The 19,131-nt window shown below is 53.7% G+C and overlaps 1 protein-coding gene across 2 annotated transcripts in view; it reads left to right on the top strand.

Annotated features, from left to right (window-relative positions):
- The window catches only part of TRAPPC12 (trafficking protein particle complex subunit 12), a 76,023-nt gene that overhangs the window by 45,396 nt on the left and 11,496 nt on the right, over positions 1-19,131 (top strand). For both annotated transcript variants that reach the window (XM_058668320.1, XM_058668319.1), the window contains exons 6-8: positions 10,469-10,581; positions 17,540-17,612; positions 18,052-18,125. In XM_058668320.1, the coding sequence (XP_058524303.1) occupies positions 10,469-10,581; positions 17,540-17,612; positions 18,052-18,125 (260 nt within the window). The remainder of the gene's footprint in view (positions 1-10,468; positions 10,582-17,539; positions 17,613-18,051; positions 18,126-19,131) is intronic.

Raw genomic sequence — 19,131 nt, 5'->3', positions numbered from 1 at the left:
TGCAAGACCCTGGGGGGCGGAGAGTGATTCCTGTGGGAAGGAGGGCAGCAAGGACTCCGCTGATGGGCCAGTGCTCCCACTGGAGAGTTTGAGAACTGGGACCAGGGAAGGCCAGGTTAGGCAGGGCTACAGAACCCATTGGCCTGTGTGTGAGCTGGGTTAGGGTGATAGCCAAGCTGGACTAAGTGCTTGTATCCACTAGTTGCATGTGTGAGCCAGAGTAAGTGCAGGATGATCAGGACTTGCCACCGTATCAACTGTCAAGTGCTAGGAATGGGGGTAAGTCCTGTCAAGCTAGACTGCAGAACCACCTGACAAGTGTAAGATCCAGGGCTGGGACTGAGCCTAGTAGGTAAATTATGGGCACCTCTCTGATGGGCTGCAACTCCCACCAGTGAGCATGAGAACCAGAGCCGGGGTTGGACCTGGCTGGACAGGTAGTAGCACCCACAAGCTTAAGTGTGGGCTAGATAGTAGAGTCTGTTGGGCTGAACTAAGTTGCAGCACCCATTAGTGTATAAAAAAGCCAAATGGGATACGGGACAGACTGAACCAGTCTGCTGCACATACCAGCATGTGCAGGAACCAGGGCTGGGGACAGGTCTGGTAATGGTTATTGAGGGTTACTCCAACTGGACTGCAGTTTCTGCTGGTGTTTGTGAGGGCCAAGTATGTGATAGACAGGGTTAGGCTGGGCCACAGCACCCATTGGTTTGCATAGAAAAGATGGGGCTGGAGACAGAACTGGCCCAGCAACTGCAATCACCAGTGTTCTGTAGGCTGATGTGGGTGATGGACTGAGCTGAACCCTGTACTTGCTCGCACACATAGGAGTCAGGTCTGGGATCACCTCAGATAAGGTTTCTTTGGAGACCCCCTCCACCAACTGAACCACTGACTTAGAACTCCAACCATGAGGAGAATTGCAGGATCTGTGGTCTGACCATGGGGTGTGTGTGTGTGTGTATGTGTGTGTGTGTGTCAGAACAGGTCTCCTTAGTGGCTGAAGACAGCGCAGTGGCCGGCATGCCCAGATGCACATGGGGGATATGACAGTCCATTGGGCCTGCAGAGGACATCTAGTATCATAGCAGAGGACAGATGGCACAACGAATCGGAGAACTCTCCCAGCCAAGTATTAAGAGCAAATACCTGGGTCAGCCAATGGATCTTGGTAGGATTTCCTCATCAACACTGTTTCAGAACTATCATATCCCTTTGAGCAGTACCCTTGGATCATGCTCCACATCGGGGACCTGGGATGTCATTGGGTGGCCATCCCCGTCCCCCTGTACTGGTACAGTTCAGATGGAGGGACGTTGTTGGGTGGCCGTCCCCCTCCCCCAGTACTGGTACAGTTCAGATGCTGGGATGTCATTGGGTGGCCGTCCCCCTCCCCCAGTACTGGTACAGTTCAGATGCTGGGATGTCATTGGGTGGCCGTCCCCCTCCCCCAGTACTGGTACAGTTCAGATGCTGGGATGTCATTGGGTGGCCGTCCCCCTCCCCCAGTACTGGTACAGTTCAGATGCTGGGATGTCATTGGGTGGCCGTCCCCGTCCCCCAGTACTGGTGCAGTTCAGATGCTGGGATGTCATTGGGTGGCCATTCCCTGTCCCCCAGTACTGGTACAGTTCAGATGCTGGGATGTCATTGGGTGGCCGTCCCCCTCCCCCAGTACTGGTGCAGTTCAGATGCTGGGATGTCATTGGGTGGCCATCCCCGTCCCCCAGTACTGGTACAGTTCAGATGCAGTGTGTGTTTCTGCCCTTATCTCTTCTCTTCCCCCAGAAACAGGAAGAAGAAAAAGAAAATCAGAAACAGTGTTCTCATCCACTTTCCCCTTTTCATTGACCCTTCTCAAATATGTAAACATCATCAAAAATAAGTTTTTTTAAATAAATGCAACAACAAAAAAGTCACCTAGACTTTGTGTTCTGCTTTATGACATAGAACACAGTTTTGGCATTTTATATTTAGGTCTGACAGTCATTTTGAGTTAATTTCATACAAGATGTAAGATCTAGCTCTGGATTCATTTTCAGAATTGTAATTGTTCAGTTGTGTCAGAACTGGTTGTTGGGGAAAGTATCCTTTCTCCATTGAATTACCTTTGCTGTTTGTCGAAGATCATCAGCTGTATTAATGAGAGGCTGTTTCTGGGCTCTCTGTCCTCCTCCATCAATTCAGTTATCCTTTGATCCCGAGCCTGTGGCCTCTATTACGGAAGACTTACAGTATGTCTTAAAGTCCGACACTGTCAATTCTTAACTTTCTCTTCAGTATTTTGCTGTGTATTTTCAGCCTTTAGTTCTTTGTGTAAACTTGAGAATCAGTCTGCTGATATCTAGAGAATGACTTGCTGAGATTCTGGTGGACATTTCATTCTGTCTGTAGAGCAAGTTGTGAAGGACTGCCGAGGACTAACTTTTTTTTAACTTTCTTTTATTATTATATTTTTGACAATCTTTATGTAGTTAATTAGGGTAAAAAGGTTCAAGGGCTATAGGAAAGTGGGTAAGACTATTATTTCCATATTGTTTCCTTCATGTTTAAAGGGGGGATATTTAGAGAGAAGGTCCACCCAATTTCCCACCCTCCCTGGGTCCCAGATGTAGGGCATGCTCCGAGGTTCTTGTTCAAGTGGTTTTGATGGTTCACCAGTTATGAATCGCTGCCAATCTCGCCACTCCAAGCACGATGAGGTTGCTGAAGAATCCACTGGTTGACATAGTCCATCATAGAGTCTCCATTTTCCCAGTATTTCGCTGCCAACATATAGCTGAGATGGTTGATTGACCTGTTCTGTCTTCTGTCTTTTCTTGGTTAGGATTCTGAGTCCAGCATTTCGATTGCCAGGAATCTCCAAAGAAGCTTTGTCTGAGGTGTTCCCAGACCAGATTCTTGTATGTTCTAGCAAGTACAGGGCCCGTCACAGTCCATTGCCCCGATCAGCTTGTGGTTGCAATCGCTGGGTTGGTTCTGTTTTCAGCCCCGACTTCCACTGGAACCAATGGGTGTTGCAGTCCAGCCTGGTTCTGCCCGGCACATGCTCGGCCCTCGCATAAACCAGTAGGAGCTGCAGCCTAGTCGGGGCGACCCACAATAACCCCCACCAGGCCCGCCCCCTACCCTGGTTTGCCAGTATGTGTAGCAGTAGTCCAGTCTGTCCCACAGCCCATTCGGCTCTCGTACATGTCAATGGGTATTAAAGCTTTGTTCCGTCTAACCAGCTCCACTATGCAGCCCACACAGATGCTATTGGGTGTCTGTCTAGCCACCCCAGCCCTTGTCCTAGTTTTCGTGCCCTCCCATGGTAGTGGTAACCCAAGAGGGAGGAGCCCACTGTTTCCCTCCCAGGCCTCTTCCACTCCCAGATTATGCACTCTCCAGGTAGTCCTGTGGTTTGACTTGACAGAATTAGACCCCAGTGCCAGCTTCTGCCAACTGATGCTGTGGCTAAGCCCCAACAACCCTCACCCACTCTAATTGTAGATTGCACGAGTAGGAATAATCCGCCCAGCCTGGCTTGTGCCTGATCTGGTCCACATGAGGCGCACAGGTGTTGTAGCCCTGCTTAATCTGGTCGTCCCCCATTCCAGCTCACGCTCTCCAGTGGGAGTAGCTATCCAGCAAGGGAACCCCCCCATATTCCCCCTGCCAGTTCTGTCCCCTCCCTTCCTGGTTTTGACATGTGTTTGTTGGGCACCGTGTTCACATCTGGTACAGGCAACCTCACCTTGGTATTCCATATTGTGCACTAGTTTTTGTTGTGACCAAACCTGGCTCAACCCACACTGTCTGGTGCTTGGATTTGCCAGTGGATGACGTGAACTGATTCAGCCTGGTCTGCCCCCGACCCATGCCAAATGTATGCCAGTGGGTACCTTTCCATGGCCTGTTCTGGGCTGTTTCCTATCATGTTTCTTACACTTACCTGCCGGGTCTGTGTCCTGCCAGAGGAGTTGCCCAGGTCTCCATCAGAACCTCCCCCAGTGCCAGATTTTGCTCATACCAGTGGGTCCATGAGCCAGCCCTACTCAGTTCACCTCCTGTCCTAGCAGGAACAGTGTCTTTTCCTGACTGGCCTTCAACCCAAACTGGTCCTTGCTGTTGGATGTTTCAACTCAGCCATGGCTCGTCCACACCCACATATGGCTCACACATGGCTCAGTAGGGGTTGAGACCTTCCTAGTCCATTCCACATCTACCCTGGTCCTCCAGGACACCAGAGAGTGTTGGAGTCTGGCCTGGCTTGGTGCATCCAATCCCAGTCCACACTAGTGCCTCGGGAGACTACAACTGTTTCCTGATCAGAATGCAGCCCCCATTCCAGCCCATGTGCCCCTTGGTGGGAACCTCAGCCAGCTAGGGTTGTCCCCTTAGCTCCCCAACCAGGCCTGTTCCCAGCTGTAGATCACACGTATGCCAGTGGTTGCTCTGATTCAGCTTGGCTCAGCCCCTCGCCTGTCCCGACCTCTGCCTTAGTGTTCCTGGCTCACACAGACCGGTAGGTAGGTACATGAGCCTAGCTCGGCATGACCTGTGCTCCATCCTGGCTTCTAGTTTCGCTTGTGGGCTAAGGTTTGCTCAGTCTTGCCCGGTCCACCCTGTTCCATTACCAATTGACACATTAGCCAGCTGTTGGAGCTACTTTGCCCAGCTTTTCCGACCCCCAGGTCTGGACCACATGTTCACCAGCGGGAGCTATTACTCGCCAAGGGAGTTTCCCAAGTTCCTCCACTTAATCCACTCCCAGACCCAGTTTTCATACATGCCATTGGGTTTAGGCCAGGTTCCGGCAAAGTCTGGCCTTCCATTTAGCCTTGTATGAGCTGGTGAATGTTGCAGCCCGGCCCACCCCACACCCTATTCAGGATGCACATTTGGGTGCTGCCGCCTTGACCAGTCCAGACTGTTGTGGACCCCGAGGACTAACTTTTTAACTGTATTGGTGCTTCCGATCCATGAACATTGTACTTCTTGCCATTTATCTGTATCTTTGATTTCTTTAGTCTGAATCTTGCAGCTTAGTTTATGTAGCTCTTAGGCATATCTTGTTGGATTTATCCCCACGTGTGTCATTTGTTTTGGTACTAACATAGATGATACTCTATTTTCTTTTTCTTTTTGTTTTTAAAGATTTATTTATTTTTATTACAAAGTCAGATATACAGAGAGGAGAGACAGAGAGGAAGATCCTCCGACCGATGACCCACTCCCCAAGTGACCACAACGACCGATGCTGCGCCGATCTGAAGCCAGGATCCAAGAACCTCCTCCGGGTCTCCCATGCAGGTGCAGGGTCCCAAAGCCTTGGGCCTTCCTCGACTGCTTTCCCAGGCCACAAGCAGGGAGCCAGATGGGGAGTAGAGCTGACGGGATTAGAACTGGCGCCCATATGGGATCCTGGTGTGTTCAAGGCGAGGACTTTAGCCACTAGGCCATGGCGCCGGGCCCAATACTCTATTTTCAATTTCAAGCCCTGGTTGTTGATTGCAGCTATGTAGGAAGCCAATTGGCTTTGACATACTGACTTTACATGCTGCGGCCTTTAGTCACTTATTTAGGAGTTGGTTTTGGTTTTTTGGTTTTGAGTGTTTTGGTTGGTTGGGTGGGTGATTTTTTGTTGTTGTTTTTGTTTTTATCGTCCCTTGGGATTTTCTACTAAGGAATCATATCATCTGTTGCAAAGTCCTAATTTGTATCCCTTTTCTTTTCTATTTTCTTTCTTTTTTTTTTTTTTTTACATCAGATTTACAGAGAGGAGAGACAGAAAAATGTTCCATCTGCCAGTTCACTCCGCAATGGCCACAATGGCCAGAGCTGAGCCAATCTGAAGCCAGGAGCCAGGAACTTCCTCCAAGTCTCCCATGTGGTTGCAGGGTTCCTAGGCTTTGGGCCATCCCTGCCACAAGCAGGGAGCTGAATGAGAAGCAGGGCCGCCAGGATTAGAACCAACGCACATATGGAATCTCAATGCATGTTCAAGGCAAGAACTTTAGCCACTCGGCCACCACGCTGGGCCCCTTTGTTTTCTTAATGCACTGGCTAGAACTTAAAGTGATGAGAGGGAATCTTTCTGTGTTCGTGAAGGTCCTAGAAGGAAAGCACCAAGTTTATCAGCAGTGTGAGAAACTATGCTACAGTTGTTTTATGATGTCCCTTGTGAAGTGGCCATGACCTGTTTCTAGTTCTTTCTAAGGTTTTTATCCTGACTGGGTATTGTATTTTGCCAAGTGCTTTTTCCTGCACCTTGTAATAGGATTTTTGATATCATGGATTATGTCCATTGATTTTTTTTCACATGGGGCCAGCCTGGCATATCTGAAATCCCTCTTGGTCATCGTGTATAACTCCTTTTATACATTGTTGGATCTTCTTTCTAAGTTTTTGTTAGATCCAACTTTCTGAGATTCAAATGACTAATCTTGTTGAGGATTTTTACATCTGTATCAGAGGACATATTTGTCTTCAGTTTTCTTCTCCTGTGATGTCTCCTGTCTGGCTTGCTGGCCTCCTAGGATCAGTGTTCCTTTGCTTCTGTTTCCTGGAAAGAATTCTAGAGAATTGGCGTCATTTATTCTGAGGTGTTTGGTGGGACTTGCCAGGAAAGCCATCGGGCTCTGGCGCTTTGTGCTTTTGCAAAGTTTCTCCTCATCCAGGTCACCCTGCGGACCTGGAGCCGTTTGTGATTCTCCGTTATTATCCTGCTGATGTCGTGGATTTGGCTGTTTGTATTAGTAACTTGTTTATTTATACTCATTTTCTTGAAAGGCAGAGAACAGAGAGACAGAGCAGAGATTATATATAAGACTATTTTAAATTGGCTTGCTTATTTATTTATTTATTTATTTATTCATGTGTTTATTGAAAGCATAACAAAGACAGGAGGGGAAATCAAGAGAGAGAACTTCCATCCACTGGTTCACTTCCAAAGTGGCCCCATCATCTGTGACTGGGCCAGCCCTAATCCTGAAACCGGAATTTCAGGGACTCAATTGAGTTTTGTTTTGTTTTTGCTGTTTTTTTTTTAAGATTTTATTTATTTTTTATTGGAAAGTCTGACTTACAGAGACAGGGACAGACAGGAAGATCTTGTGTCCACTGGTCCACTCCCTAAGTGGCCGAAATGTCAGAGCTGAACTGATCTGGAGCCAGGAGCCTCTTCCAGGTCTCCCACACAGGTGCAGGGTCCCAAGGCTTTGGGCCGTCCTCGACTGCTTTCCCAGGCCACAGGCAGGGAGCTGGATGGGAAGTGGGGTTGCCAGGATTAAAACCAGTGCATACAAGGTGAGGACTTCAGCCACTAGGCTACCGTGCTGGGCCTTCAAACAAGTTTTCGAGCCGTCATCTGCTGATGTATCAGGATCTTTTCCCAGGTCTTGCTCAGTGCAGAGCCTTGTCCAGATCCACAGCTGAGTTAGGATAGGGAGAGATGGCTCCCCTTTGCCTTTTCTGCTTTGTCATGGGACCTGCCATGGAGTCCACATTGCTGTGTTTATCCTACAGAACACACAGCATTCTTAGCCTTCTTCTCCCCAAGCTCAGTTGTACACCCTGCAGCCTGAGAGTTGTCCATCTGGTGGAAGGGAGTGACTCACATGATTGCCTTGCTGGTCCCAGCCAGTTAGGGGTGTTCTGCATCAGAGCCTGCTGAGTGGAAGGAGCAACGAGCCCTGTGGGAGATGCGGATGGGGCTGCCTCACTTCTCAGAACAAGGATACCATTGTTACGGTCTGCTGCCTTCTCATGCAACTTAGCATTTGACCAATAAGTGCACACAAGCCGTGCCAGCAAGCAACCTGCACTCAGAGATGAGGTGAAGAATACAGAAGCGCCAGGGAATCTGTCTTCCAAAGAGACCGAGCTGTGGCTTGCAGAAGTCGGGTAGTTAGGAAGGCAGCACGAGAGAAGCTGTGTGGCTGCTGCAGGTTCCGGGAGCCCCCTGGACCTCCGTCCGCCCGCCAGCTTATACGTTCTTTGCTGAGAGTGGGCTGTGAGCTGTTCTTCGTCTACCCTTGAACCCTTGTGAGGCTCTACAGTCTTTAATAAGAAAGGTCTGAAGAGAATGGTCAGGAGCAAGGAGGGGCCAGCATTGTGGCACAGCGGGGAAGGCCACCGCCCGCAGCTTCCCTGTGGGCACCAGCTTGTGTCCCAGCGGTTCCGCTTCCAATCCAGCTCCTTGCTAATGGCCATGAAAGCAGGAGAAGATAGGCCAAGTGTTTGGATCCCTGAAGAACCTCCTGGCTCCTACCTTCATCCTGTTCATTGCTGGCTGTGTGGCCGTCTGGGAAGAAAAGCAGTGGATGGGTGAGCTCTCTGTCCTTTCTCTGTAGTTCTGCCTTCCAAATAAAAATAGACAAATACATTGATTGTGTGTGTTTGCGTGTGTGTGTGTGTGTATGTATATGTGTGTGCATCTTGACTGAGCGAGTGAGTGATTGAGTCAGTCCCCTGGCCTCAGGTTGGGATGGCTCCAGCACAGGACTAGCTCTGGAGCCCACGCGGATCAGCACACCCACTGACCTGCTGGAAACTGATTTCCCTTGCTGCTTCCCCGGGACTTCTTCTGGAGCCGGTTCATCCGTCCATTTGTTCTTTCTGCCTTCCTTCCTTCCTTCTTTCATTTAAGATTTATTTGAAAGGCTGAATCACAGAGACAGAAAGAGACCGAGGTCTTTCATCTGCTGGTTCACTTTCAGAATGGTTGGAATGGCCAGAGCTGGGATGATCCCAAATCCAGGATCGGGAATTTCTTCTAAATCACTCACATGGAAGCAGCAGCCTAAACACTTGGGCCGTCCTCCACTGCCGTCCCAGGCCATAAGCAGGGAGCTGGATCAGAAGTGGATAAAAAAGCTACAGTTCATCCACTCCATGGAATACTACTCAGCTATTAAAAAAAACAAAATGCAGTTCTTTGTGGCCAAATGGGCCCAACTGGAAACCATAATGCTAAGGGAAATGAGCCAATCCCAAAAGGTTAAGTACCACATGTTCGCCTTAATTTAAGATGATATGATGTTATGCATAACATGTTATGTTATGGATGTTATGTCATATGTAGTATACAAACTAAAATGGAAATGTGAATGGGGTGGTCACAGAATGTGGTTAAGAACTCACATTTATTTTTAACATGTTGGCTGCTCAATACTATGTCAATTAATTCCATAACGATGTTAATTGTTGCTGATAATATGTTAGTGCTTTTATTTGATCGGGATGATACTCTGCTGGCTCTGCCCTCAGACCAGAGAGGGTCTCCCCAATAAGTAGTTGGACTTGACTGGACTATAAGATGCTGGGCTCTATGCTTGGCATATGCTTGCTAAGAGGGAATCTCAACTGAACTTGAACTATGGTTACGCAACAGGGTGGTGGAACCCACCATGGGGGGAGAATCTCAGTTCCTATGAAATTGCAACACAATGTAATTAATGAATAAATTTAATTAAAAAAAAAATGCAGTTCTTTGTGGCCAAATGGGCCCAACTGGAAACCATAATGCTAAGGGAAATGAGCCAGTCCCAAAAGGTTAGATACCACATGTTTGCCTTAATTTAAGATGATACGATGTTATGTAAAACATGTTGTTTTATGTGTGTTATGTTATATGTTGTGTATAAACTAAAATTGAAATGTCAATGAGGTGACCACAGAATGTGGTTAAGAAATCGCATTTGTTTTCAACATATTGGTTACTCAATACTATATCAATTAATTCCACAACGAAGTTAATTGTTGCTGATGGTATGTTGGAGCTTTTAATTGATCGGGATGATACTCTGCTGGTTCTGCCCTCGGACCAGACAGGGTCTCCCCAAGAAGCCGAGGAACTTGACTGGACTATAGGATGCTGGACTCTATGTTTAGTTTATGCTTACAATGAAGGAATCTTAACTGAACTTGAACTGTGGTTATGCAACAAGGTGGAGGAATCCACCATGGTGGGAGGGTTGTGGGGAGGGGGTGGGGAGAATCCCAGTACCTATGAAACTGTATCACATAATACAATGTAATCAATGAATAAAAAAAAAAAGTGGAGCTGCCAGGACTTGACCCAGCACCCGTATGGGATGCTGGCACCTCAGGAGGAGGATCAGTGTGCTGCGCCACCGTGCCAGCCCAGGAGCTGGTCATGTCCGAGCCTCTTCTGGAAGCCCCATAGGCGCAGCAGCATACTGTACCGGATGCTGCAGGACGCCTGGGATTGAGCTGCTGCTTCAGTGAAAGGGGCAGCCTGCTGCAATGCTGGCCCTGGGATAGCCTCTCCCTGCTGTGGGACAGCTTTGCAGGCAGCAGTAGGGGCCACCATCTCTGAAAAATCTCTGGCTGGGCTGACCCAGCATTAATTAGAAAGTCAGGGAGTGTTGGATAGCTGACACCATGGAGTGTTTCTCCAGGAAATACGAGGGTCCTGGTGCCTCGCCAGACACTGACCAAGCTGCGGTTCTCATTACAGGCTCCATGGTCCCCTTCTCAATGCGCCTCTTACACGCAGAGCTTCAGCAGTATCTGGGGAATCCACAAGAGTCGCTGGACAGACTGCACAGAATCAAGACCGTCTGCAGCCAGGTACGTCTCCGCAGCCTGAGCAGACACCTGTGTCCCCCCTCCCCTCTCCCCTGTCTGAGCAGACAGCTCTGTCTTCTCCCTGCCCTTCCTGGCCTGGCCACACACCCTTAATCCCTCCCAAGTGTGCCCATGGCCTTGATTTGCTATTCACTGCCCTTGCAAGTCATCCTTGGGCTAAAGGGATGTCCCAAGTCCTCAATGCCATTTTCTCTCCTGGAAGTCACCGTGAGCAGATGCCCAGGGTGCCAGTTCAGCAGCTTCCCCTGTCCTACTGCACCCATGCCCCAAGTACTCTGTACCAAACAGATCATCCTGGCAGCCAGAGGAGAATCACTTATGGTGTCCTGGCATCGGAGCGGCTGTGCCCTGTCTCAGGACGGTCCTCCACAAGGCTGCGCCTCAGGGGCAGGAACTCTTCCTGGCAGTGGAAGCCTTACCACACCCTGGGTGGTGACTTAGAGTCTTTGTGGCTTATAGGCTGTGGGCAGCCCCATCCTTTAAGACGCTCTGCCTGGGGCTCAGGTGCCACCACCTCCCCTCCTGCGCCGCATGGCCCTGGTAGGCTGAGGGCCAGCGTGCACTGCCAAGGTTGTGGAGGCAAACGTTGCAGACAGCTGTGAGGAGCCGTGGCCTTGGCCCTTGGAAGACCAAGGTTGTGATCACCACACGTCTCCTTCAGTTTCCCGGCCATTCTTAGGGAAGTATCACGGCCTGCCTGGGTTCCCAGTGAAGGGTGAGGAGCGGCCCCAAGCGTGGACACACATCATGGGAGCCCTGGGTCCCTGGCTCTGCGTCCACTTCTACCATCGGGACCGTATGTAGAGACGTATAGAGCTGCTCTCTCATCTCTTATACATGGGTCAGTAGATCAGGAATTCGTGGTGCCCATGTGTCCTGACCTTTGAGGCACAGTTAAGGTATGCATTGATTGTCAGAACCAGGCGTGCAGAAGTTACAAATCACTGACTTTGTAACTGGACACAGTTGCCTCCATAGGCAATGTAAGGTGCAAATGTCATGTCATTTGAAGAGGTTGAGGCCAGTTTCCTGATCCTAAGGTGCTTCCTATTCCCAGCCCAAGCCCATGGGATCTGTAATGCAGTGTGCTGGGCCCTAGCTCCCGGCCCTCTGTGCTGTTAGTGCAGTGTGCTGGGCCCTAGCTCCCGGTCCCCTCTGTGCTGTAATGCAGTGTGCTGGGCCCTAGCTCCCGGCCTCCCCCCCCACCCCCCCGTGCTGTAATGCAGTGTGCTGGGCCCTAGCTCCCAGCCCTCTGTGCTGTTAGTGCAGTGTGCTGGGCCCTAGCTCCCGGCCCCCTCTGTGCTGTAATGCAGTGTGCTGGGCCCTAGCTCCCGGCCCCCCCCCCATGCTGTGCTGTGTCCTATTGAAAATGAGGAAGCTCTGTCTTGCTTTTCCTCCCCGGGCACTCCCCCTGCTCTATCTTCCTATGACAGCACTGCCAGTGTCAAGTGAGAGGGACCAATGTAACGGTGTCTCCCACCTGGTCCCTGGAGGCAGGGTCACCCCACCTGGGCTCTTCTGAGATCTCAGAGCTGGTTCCAGGCCACTGGCAGCGTATAGTGGGTAGGTGGAGGCCAGAAGAATTAGGACAGTCACACTGGAGGGGTGGGCATCTGAGTTGCTGGGGACTCCCATCGGTGGCTGTGGGCGATTGGTGCCTTCGTCTCGCCTGCCTCTGTTAAGTGGGAGCAAGTCGCCAGGCTTTGTGTTGTTAGTTGTCTAACTTAACGGCACAGCCCAAATGGTAGCAGTATTTCTCATGGTGTTCGTTGGAGAAGGGGTGTTTGTCTTTTTTTTTTTTTTTTAGATTTATTTTTGTATTGGAAAGTCAGGTTCACAGAGAGAAGGAGATACAGAAAGACTTTCCATCCACTGGTCACTTCCCAAGTGGCCACAATGGCCAGAGCTGAGCTGAGTCAAAGCCAAGACCCAAGAACTTGTGGGTCTCCCACACAGGTGCAGGATGCCAAGGCTTGGGCTATCCTCGGCTGCTTTCCCAGGATACAAGCAGGAAACTGGAAGGGAAGTGGGGCAGCTGGAACACAAACTGGTACCCCTGTGGGATCCCAGCCTGTGCAAGGCGAGGATTTAGCCATCGAGCCCTAGTGCATTGATTCTAATCCTGTAAGAAAAATGAGTCACTGGAGCCTTGATAATGGGCAGGTCTCCCCTACGGGATGCTCAGTCAGTTTCACTAATCCTGTGTGCTCCTGTGGGAGTGAAGTTAACACTTGGCGGCTCCCCCAGAGAAGAGCTAACCCACCTTGGAGGAACCAGCAGATGAGAAGGACTCAGGGCAGGATCTGTGGTCAACCTTGCACCTCCACCTCAGCCCTGGTGCCTTCAGGGGCAGTGCCCATCTCTCCCGATCATGATTAGCTTGCACCCTTTTCCAAGAAAGCAGTCATCCGGGACTGAAGAATGGGAAGTCTACTCACATTCAAGTTGGTTCCCTCGAGGAGAACAAAGCCTGAAAGTAGTAAAAGCCACACTGAAAGAAGTCCAAGTAGCCAAGAGATGCCCAGACGTGCTCCGGGACCCTGCCATCAGGGAAACGCAGAGTGAAACCTCCATGAGAAGTCACGTCGCCCAAGCAAGAGCAGCTGCCTCCCAGAGGACCAGCAGGAACACACACTGGAGAGGATGTGGAGAAAGGGGGCCTTGTGCCCGCTGCAGGGAGTGGATTCACAGCCACTCTGGAGGGCAGCATGCAGACGCCTATTAAAAGGCAGGAAGTCACTGTGCCTGGGGCTGCCCTGTGATGGAGCAGGGGAAGCCACCACCTGCAGTACTGGCATCCCATGCGCACTGCAGTTTGACCCATGGCTCCTCCACTTCTGCTGCAGCTCCCTGCTCATGCAGCAGAGGATGGTCTGAGAGTTCGGACTCTGCTGTCCATGTGGAAGACCTAGCTGGACTTCCTAGCTCATGGCTTTGGCCTGGCCCAGCCAACACTGACATTGATTTTCTGGATCATTCACAGCTCAAGGAAAACCCTTGCAATGTCCTAAAGCTAAGGCTATCTCGACAAGACCGGCCCCTGCCTGACTGCTCCTGCCTGTGCTGTGTGGAGCGCTCACCACACTTACCCCGAACCCTGTGCAGTCCAGCAGATCTGACCCGTTGTGTGGCCCAGCACTCTGCAGCCCCATGGTGCTGGCCCCGTCGGCAAGGGTACTGGGTTCTCTGCTTAAGGTTTCCCGTGAACTGCCTCCTCCAGCTGTGCCGACTGTGGCAGGGGAACATGCTCCTGTTACCCCGATTCCCAGGCCAGGAAGCTCAGCCCCAGGGACTCCTGTGTTGAGGCAGAGGCGAGGTCTGGTCCCGGCTGGTGAGCTGGCCCAGAATCATCACCCCCGCTACCACTCAGCAGCCCTCCGCAGGTCACTGTAGAAGCCATTGGTCCATTCTCCTGCCTGGTACCTTCATAACCAGTGGCTGTGAAGTTTGATCTGACACCATTGTGGCTGTGCCAGAAATTTTAGTGACTGCTATTCTTGTACATGGGAGCCATGTACTTGTAAGTGGGTGAGGGGCCTAGCAGTGAGAAGTTCATGTGGACCTTCGGTGAGAGCACAAGGGCCCGGCTGCAGCAGGGTGCCACTGCAACTTCAGCAGGTCGTCCAGCATGCCACCAGTGACTTGGTGAGAACTGTATCACTGAAGAACAGCATATGCCTCAGTTTGACCTGAGCATGCCGCGGGAGCAGGTGCCTGCTCGCCTGTGGCCTGTTCCCTCCACACAGGCCCTGCAGGACTGGCCCAGCTTTGGGCCTCAGATCTGCAGGAACAGGTGTGTCCATAAGCAGGGGTGCCCAGCTGGTATACGCCTGTCGCCTCCAGCAGCCCCCGGCTAGCCGGGCTATGGGCCTCCTGGAGCGTGTCGGGGCTCAGCAGCAGCTGCAGGCCACAGAAGGGCTGCGTCTGTGCCTTCTGGGCCCTGGTTCTAGCCGGAGATTGACCTTGCCACACAGGCCGTGGTAGTGTGCTTGTCTGTGGAGGGTTACTCATCAGGCCGAAGGGAGAACTGTGTCTCAAGGAAGGGCCAGTGTCTATCTGAAAAGGATTGCTGCCATGAGCAGTTTGCACATGCGCGTTCTGCTTGAGTGTAAACAAACACTGCCGGGCCCAGCTGCCGTGGCCTTCTGCTGGCGTGCAAGGTGACTGCGCAGTGCTGGACCACGCAGCAGGCCGTGTCTGCAGAGAGCTGGGCTGCACACGGGCACCTCACACAGCCCTGCCAGGGCTCAGTCACCCCACTTTGCTGCTTCCTCCCTGATGGGGAGCAATTCAGGGCTGCACGAGGTTGGTGCCTGCCCACACCTTCGAGGCCACTGAGTGACATGCTGCTGGAACCGACTGATGCCTGGCACAGAAGCTGTGGTCGTCAGTGACCATCAGGGCACCCTTGTCACCTGCGTCTGCAAGCTCTGTGTCTAGGCTCAGCTCTCGGAGGTCGTTTTGCCCTTTGGAAACCTCTGGGTTGCGCTGTTGGGAGTTCCTCTGGGCAGTTGCAGCCCCGCCTGGACCCTTGTGGCCCTCGCTGCAGGAAGTCCTCGTGTCCTGCTTGCATTGCCCTGTCTCTGCGGCACTGGAGTGTCTCAGTCTCCAGTTTGAGAGAAAGGGAGAGAATGTCCTCAGGACGCAGAGGCCCTGGAAGACGCCGTCCAGCGCCCATGTGGCCAGTGCTGCAGGCAGGCACACAGTCTGGATGTCCAGGCCACACCCTGAGGCGCTGTGCAGCCCCCTCTGTGGTAACACTGCGTACCCCTGCCCGTGCTGCTGAGAGCAGCGGCCGGTGCTGCAGACGGTGACCCAGCTGGAGCCTGGTGTGCGGCCAAGACTGCACTGAGTAACCCCTTAAGTGTCCTGGAGCAGCTCCAGGAACGCACTTCCCTCCAGAGCGCTCCTTCCAGAAAGGCATGCCGGCCAGTCCCTGGCCGAGTGCTGACCTTCTGGCAGTCTGTATACTGGGGTGTCTGAGTAAAGCCTGCCCCACCGGAACAGTCACCATGAGAACACAGGCTCCTCCGTGCAGGGCGCAGGACACGGCCCACCCCCCACACACACCTGCACATAGTCCAGCAGGCCGCTTGACCGCTGCAGAGGTCAAGGCGGCCTTTGCAGCTGCTCCTGGTCGTACGTGAACTCACATAGCTGGCACATTCACACACAGCATGTCTCCTTGAATGAAACAAAATCATCTCCTCTTGCCCTCCTGTGCTGGGGACAGGTGCCTCGTGGGAGTGGGCCTGTCCAGCCCAGGACAGCCCCCCAGGCTCACACAGCCACGGCTCCTGTCACCTCCTCCTGGCAGCCTCTTCCAGGACGGCCATTGCTGTCAGTCCATGGCCCTCGGCAAGGAAGCCGTCTGTTTTCGATGAAGGAAGCAACCTCCTCTGCCCTTCCCTGAGCAGGGCCGGGGGCCTTGGATGAGCAGTGGGCAGTGGGCAGCAGCAGTGGGTCAGACCAAGCCATCACAAGGCTGCTCAGACAGTGGGGTTCTCGGGGCTCCTCATTCCCGGAGGTGCCAGGCTCCTGAGGCCCTGACTTCAGTTCGGCTGGGGCTCCGGGCGCTTTTGGTCAGATCCCACACTCCCGCAGAGGAGCGAGCACCCGGAGGTCCTGGAAACCTCCTCCCTTGTCATTGCTGCCCCTCCAGTGTGGTCATCAGCATCAAGTTTACAGAGCAGCAGAGTGCCCTCGGGCCCACAGCTGGGCTCGCAGGGACATGAGCTTCATCAGCCTGGCCTTCACCCGTGCTTTTGCTGCTGCATGTGGGGCCAAGTGCCACCCGAGCCCCACCGCAGATCCCCAGGCTTCGTCCTCCTTGCCAGCTGCCGTCAGCAGGGAGCGAGCTGGCTCGGAGGCTGCATGCACCAACGCCCCTGGGGACAGGACCCCTCCTAGGGTCACTTCAGGAGCAGACACTGACACGCTCACTGTGCCCAGCACATGGCAGCTGCTCCAGGAGTGTTTGGGCTCAGCAGAAACTGGGCTGCTTTGTGGGGCTGCGAAACTTGGACCCCACCGCAACCTCCACATAGAAGGCAGGCTGTGGTCCAATGGCACCCGGACGCCTTACTGTGCACCTGCCAAGACACACGTCAAGAAAGCAGATGGTGAAGGCTTGGCTGTGGGCCCCAGGAAAGATGGGGAACAAGTGGGTGCTGCCGTGCCTCTCCTGTGTGTCTGGTGCCTCAGCTGGAGTCAGGCTTCCGTGCCGCTGGCATCGCGTGGGGAGACACTCCTCCTCTCCCTGCAGTACCTGCTCTCTCCCCTCCACCTGTCATGCAGCAGGCACTCCGTCCCCGCTTGAGCCCACCAGGCTGAGGTTCCGTGTCCTTGGATTGTGGGTCCCCTCCCAGCCTTGGGTGCCCAGGGGCATCCAGACGTCCTCTGCAGCACTGGCTGCTCTTCAGCGTGGGGTGGTAGGCCTGGCCCCGCGCATGCTCGTCCTGCCCTGGCTGCACTATCCAAGTGTTCGTGACCTTCAGCACTGAATCCGGGATGGAGCCATCTGTGCAGGCACGTGACACCAGGCTCCCTCGGCACCCACTGCTTCTTTGCAGGGGTTCTTTGTCCCCTCCCCTGCCCTGGTTCTGGCCGGGGATTGACCTAGCCACACCAGGCTGAGGCTGTCAGGTTCCCTTCGGGGTGCAGCTGTGCTGGGGGCACTGGCACACGGCACCTGGGCTGAGAAGGGGTGCTGCATGTTGACAGCCAGCCACTCCTGGCCTGCCACTGATGCCAACTCGGAAGTGGGCCTGCTTTCCCCTTGCCGTGGCGCAGACTGCTCAGGCAGCGGGGGTCTGAAGCCATGTCTCACCGTCGCCATCATCTCCCGGCAGCAGGGGTGTCAGCTTCAGCCGCACGAGCTTCTGTCTGCAGATGCGGCTACGTCGTGGTGACCATGCTGTTCTCGTGTGATCCGTTGCAGATCCTGAGCAACCTGGAACAAGGCCTGGCGGAGGACGGGGGTGTGAGCAGCACGACCCAGGAGAACAGGCAGGGTGCGTGGGTGCAGTTGGTGGGGAGTATTCATCAGCCCCCAGCCAGTCAGGCAGGCTGCTGCGCTGCTCACAGACAGTGCGCTGTAGAACACATCACTGCAGACACAGGCCCCCTCCACGCTGGGAAGCCACTTCCCGGTACACGGCAAGGCCTAGGCCTTACCGCAGGGGCTTGGAGCCAGGCCCAGGCCAGGAGTGTTAGAGGGATAGGAGAGCAAATGACCCATGACCACAGTGCCTGAAGCACAGCTGGGATGCCCTGCCCAGGGCAGTAGCCCTCTTACACCTCAGAACCCAACCCAGACCTTGCTGGAGGAGCCGGCTCCCCTCATCCTTGCCCAGAGTACCCCGCGGCTGTCCAGGCAGTGCTGGACTGGTGCTGACGAGGCTGGCGGGAGCCTGGGATTGCCATGCATGCAATCATGCCCTTGTCTTGCAGCCTCCCTGCAGCTGTGGCGGGCACGCCTGGGCCGGGTGACATACTCCGTGGCCAACTGTCTGCTGCTGATGAAGGTGCGTGGGCGGCGGGGCTTGCGTGGGCGGGACTCGAGCGGAGGACCCAGGGAGAGCGGGGGGAGCTGTGCAAAGGGATTTCAGCAGAATGGAGAGCACCGCCGATTTTATTGTGCGGACGTGGTCTGAATGAGTTGATGAAAACTGTCCTTCATGTGCGCGCGCGCGCACGTACACACACTCCCTGCTTTTCTCCAAATCCATCCCAGAGTGGTGTCCTTTGTTCTCCCTGTCCTGGCCTTGAGTCCTCAGATCCTGGTGACAGCTCAAGACCGACTCCCCACACGCGTCCTCTTTCTGAGCAGTCCCCACCCCCACCAGGCTCGCAGCGAGGCTGAGCCCAGCCCCTCCCCGCTCTCTCTTTGTCTGAAGTGCACCGCGCGCCCGCTCCTCCCCGCCCTGGGCACAGGCGTCCTGCGTGGAGCTGCGGCAGAAATCAATTAGCAGCGGGCGCCCGGGCACAGTGCTGCCGACACCTTCCGGGCTGTTCCGAGACCGGGACTCCTCCCACACTGGCTGGCCTTGAGCCGCCCAAGGTCATTTGGGAGCTGGATTTTCAGCTCAGCAAGCTGGCAGTTCAGTGGGGATGGGGCTGCTGTTTAACCTTGATATGGCAGCCCTGGTTTAGACCTTATCCTTCAACAGCCCAGGGAGGCTGCTGCAGGGAGGCAAGGGGTCTCTGCAAGGGCCAGCTGAGCGTGGCCTGTGATCTCTGTGGCCTGTGCCCCCATGCAGCCTCGTGCCCAGACAAGGGCACAGCAGAGAGGCGGGGACTGCTGTCTCCGAGCGCCCTCTGTGTGCTCACGCTGTGCCCCACCCACCTCCCACCCCATCCCTTCTCCCACAACAAGCCTCCCGATGTCCCCTGACGCTGCTTGCTGTCTTCTCACCCTCACTGTGGCTGTGACCAGAGCACCCCAAAGCGCTGGGTTCCTCTCACTGCACCTCCCAGAACATTCTCCCTGCAGTCCCACCTGGCTGCGCAGCTCTCTATGGCGAGGTTGCA

This window comes from Ochotona princeps, chromosome 8 (assembly GCF_030435755.1).
Source record: "Ochotona princeps isolate mOchPri1 chromosome 8, mOchPri1.hap1, whole genome shotgun sequence".
Lineage (NCBI taxonomy): Eukaryota > Metazoa > Chordata > Mammalia > Lagomorpha > Ochotonidae > Ochotona > Ochotona princeps.
The sequence above is the reverse complement of the archived record's forward strand: the minus strand, read 5'-3'. Positions and strand labels throughout refer to the sequence as shown.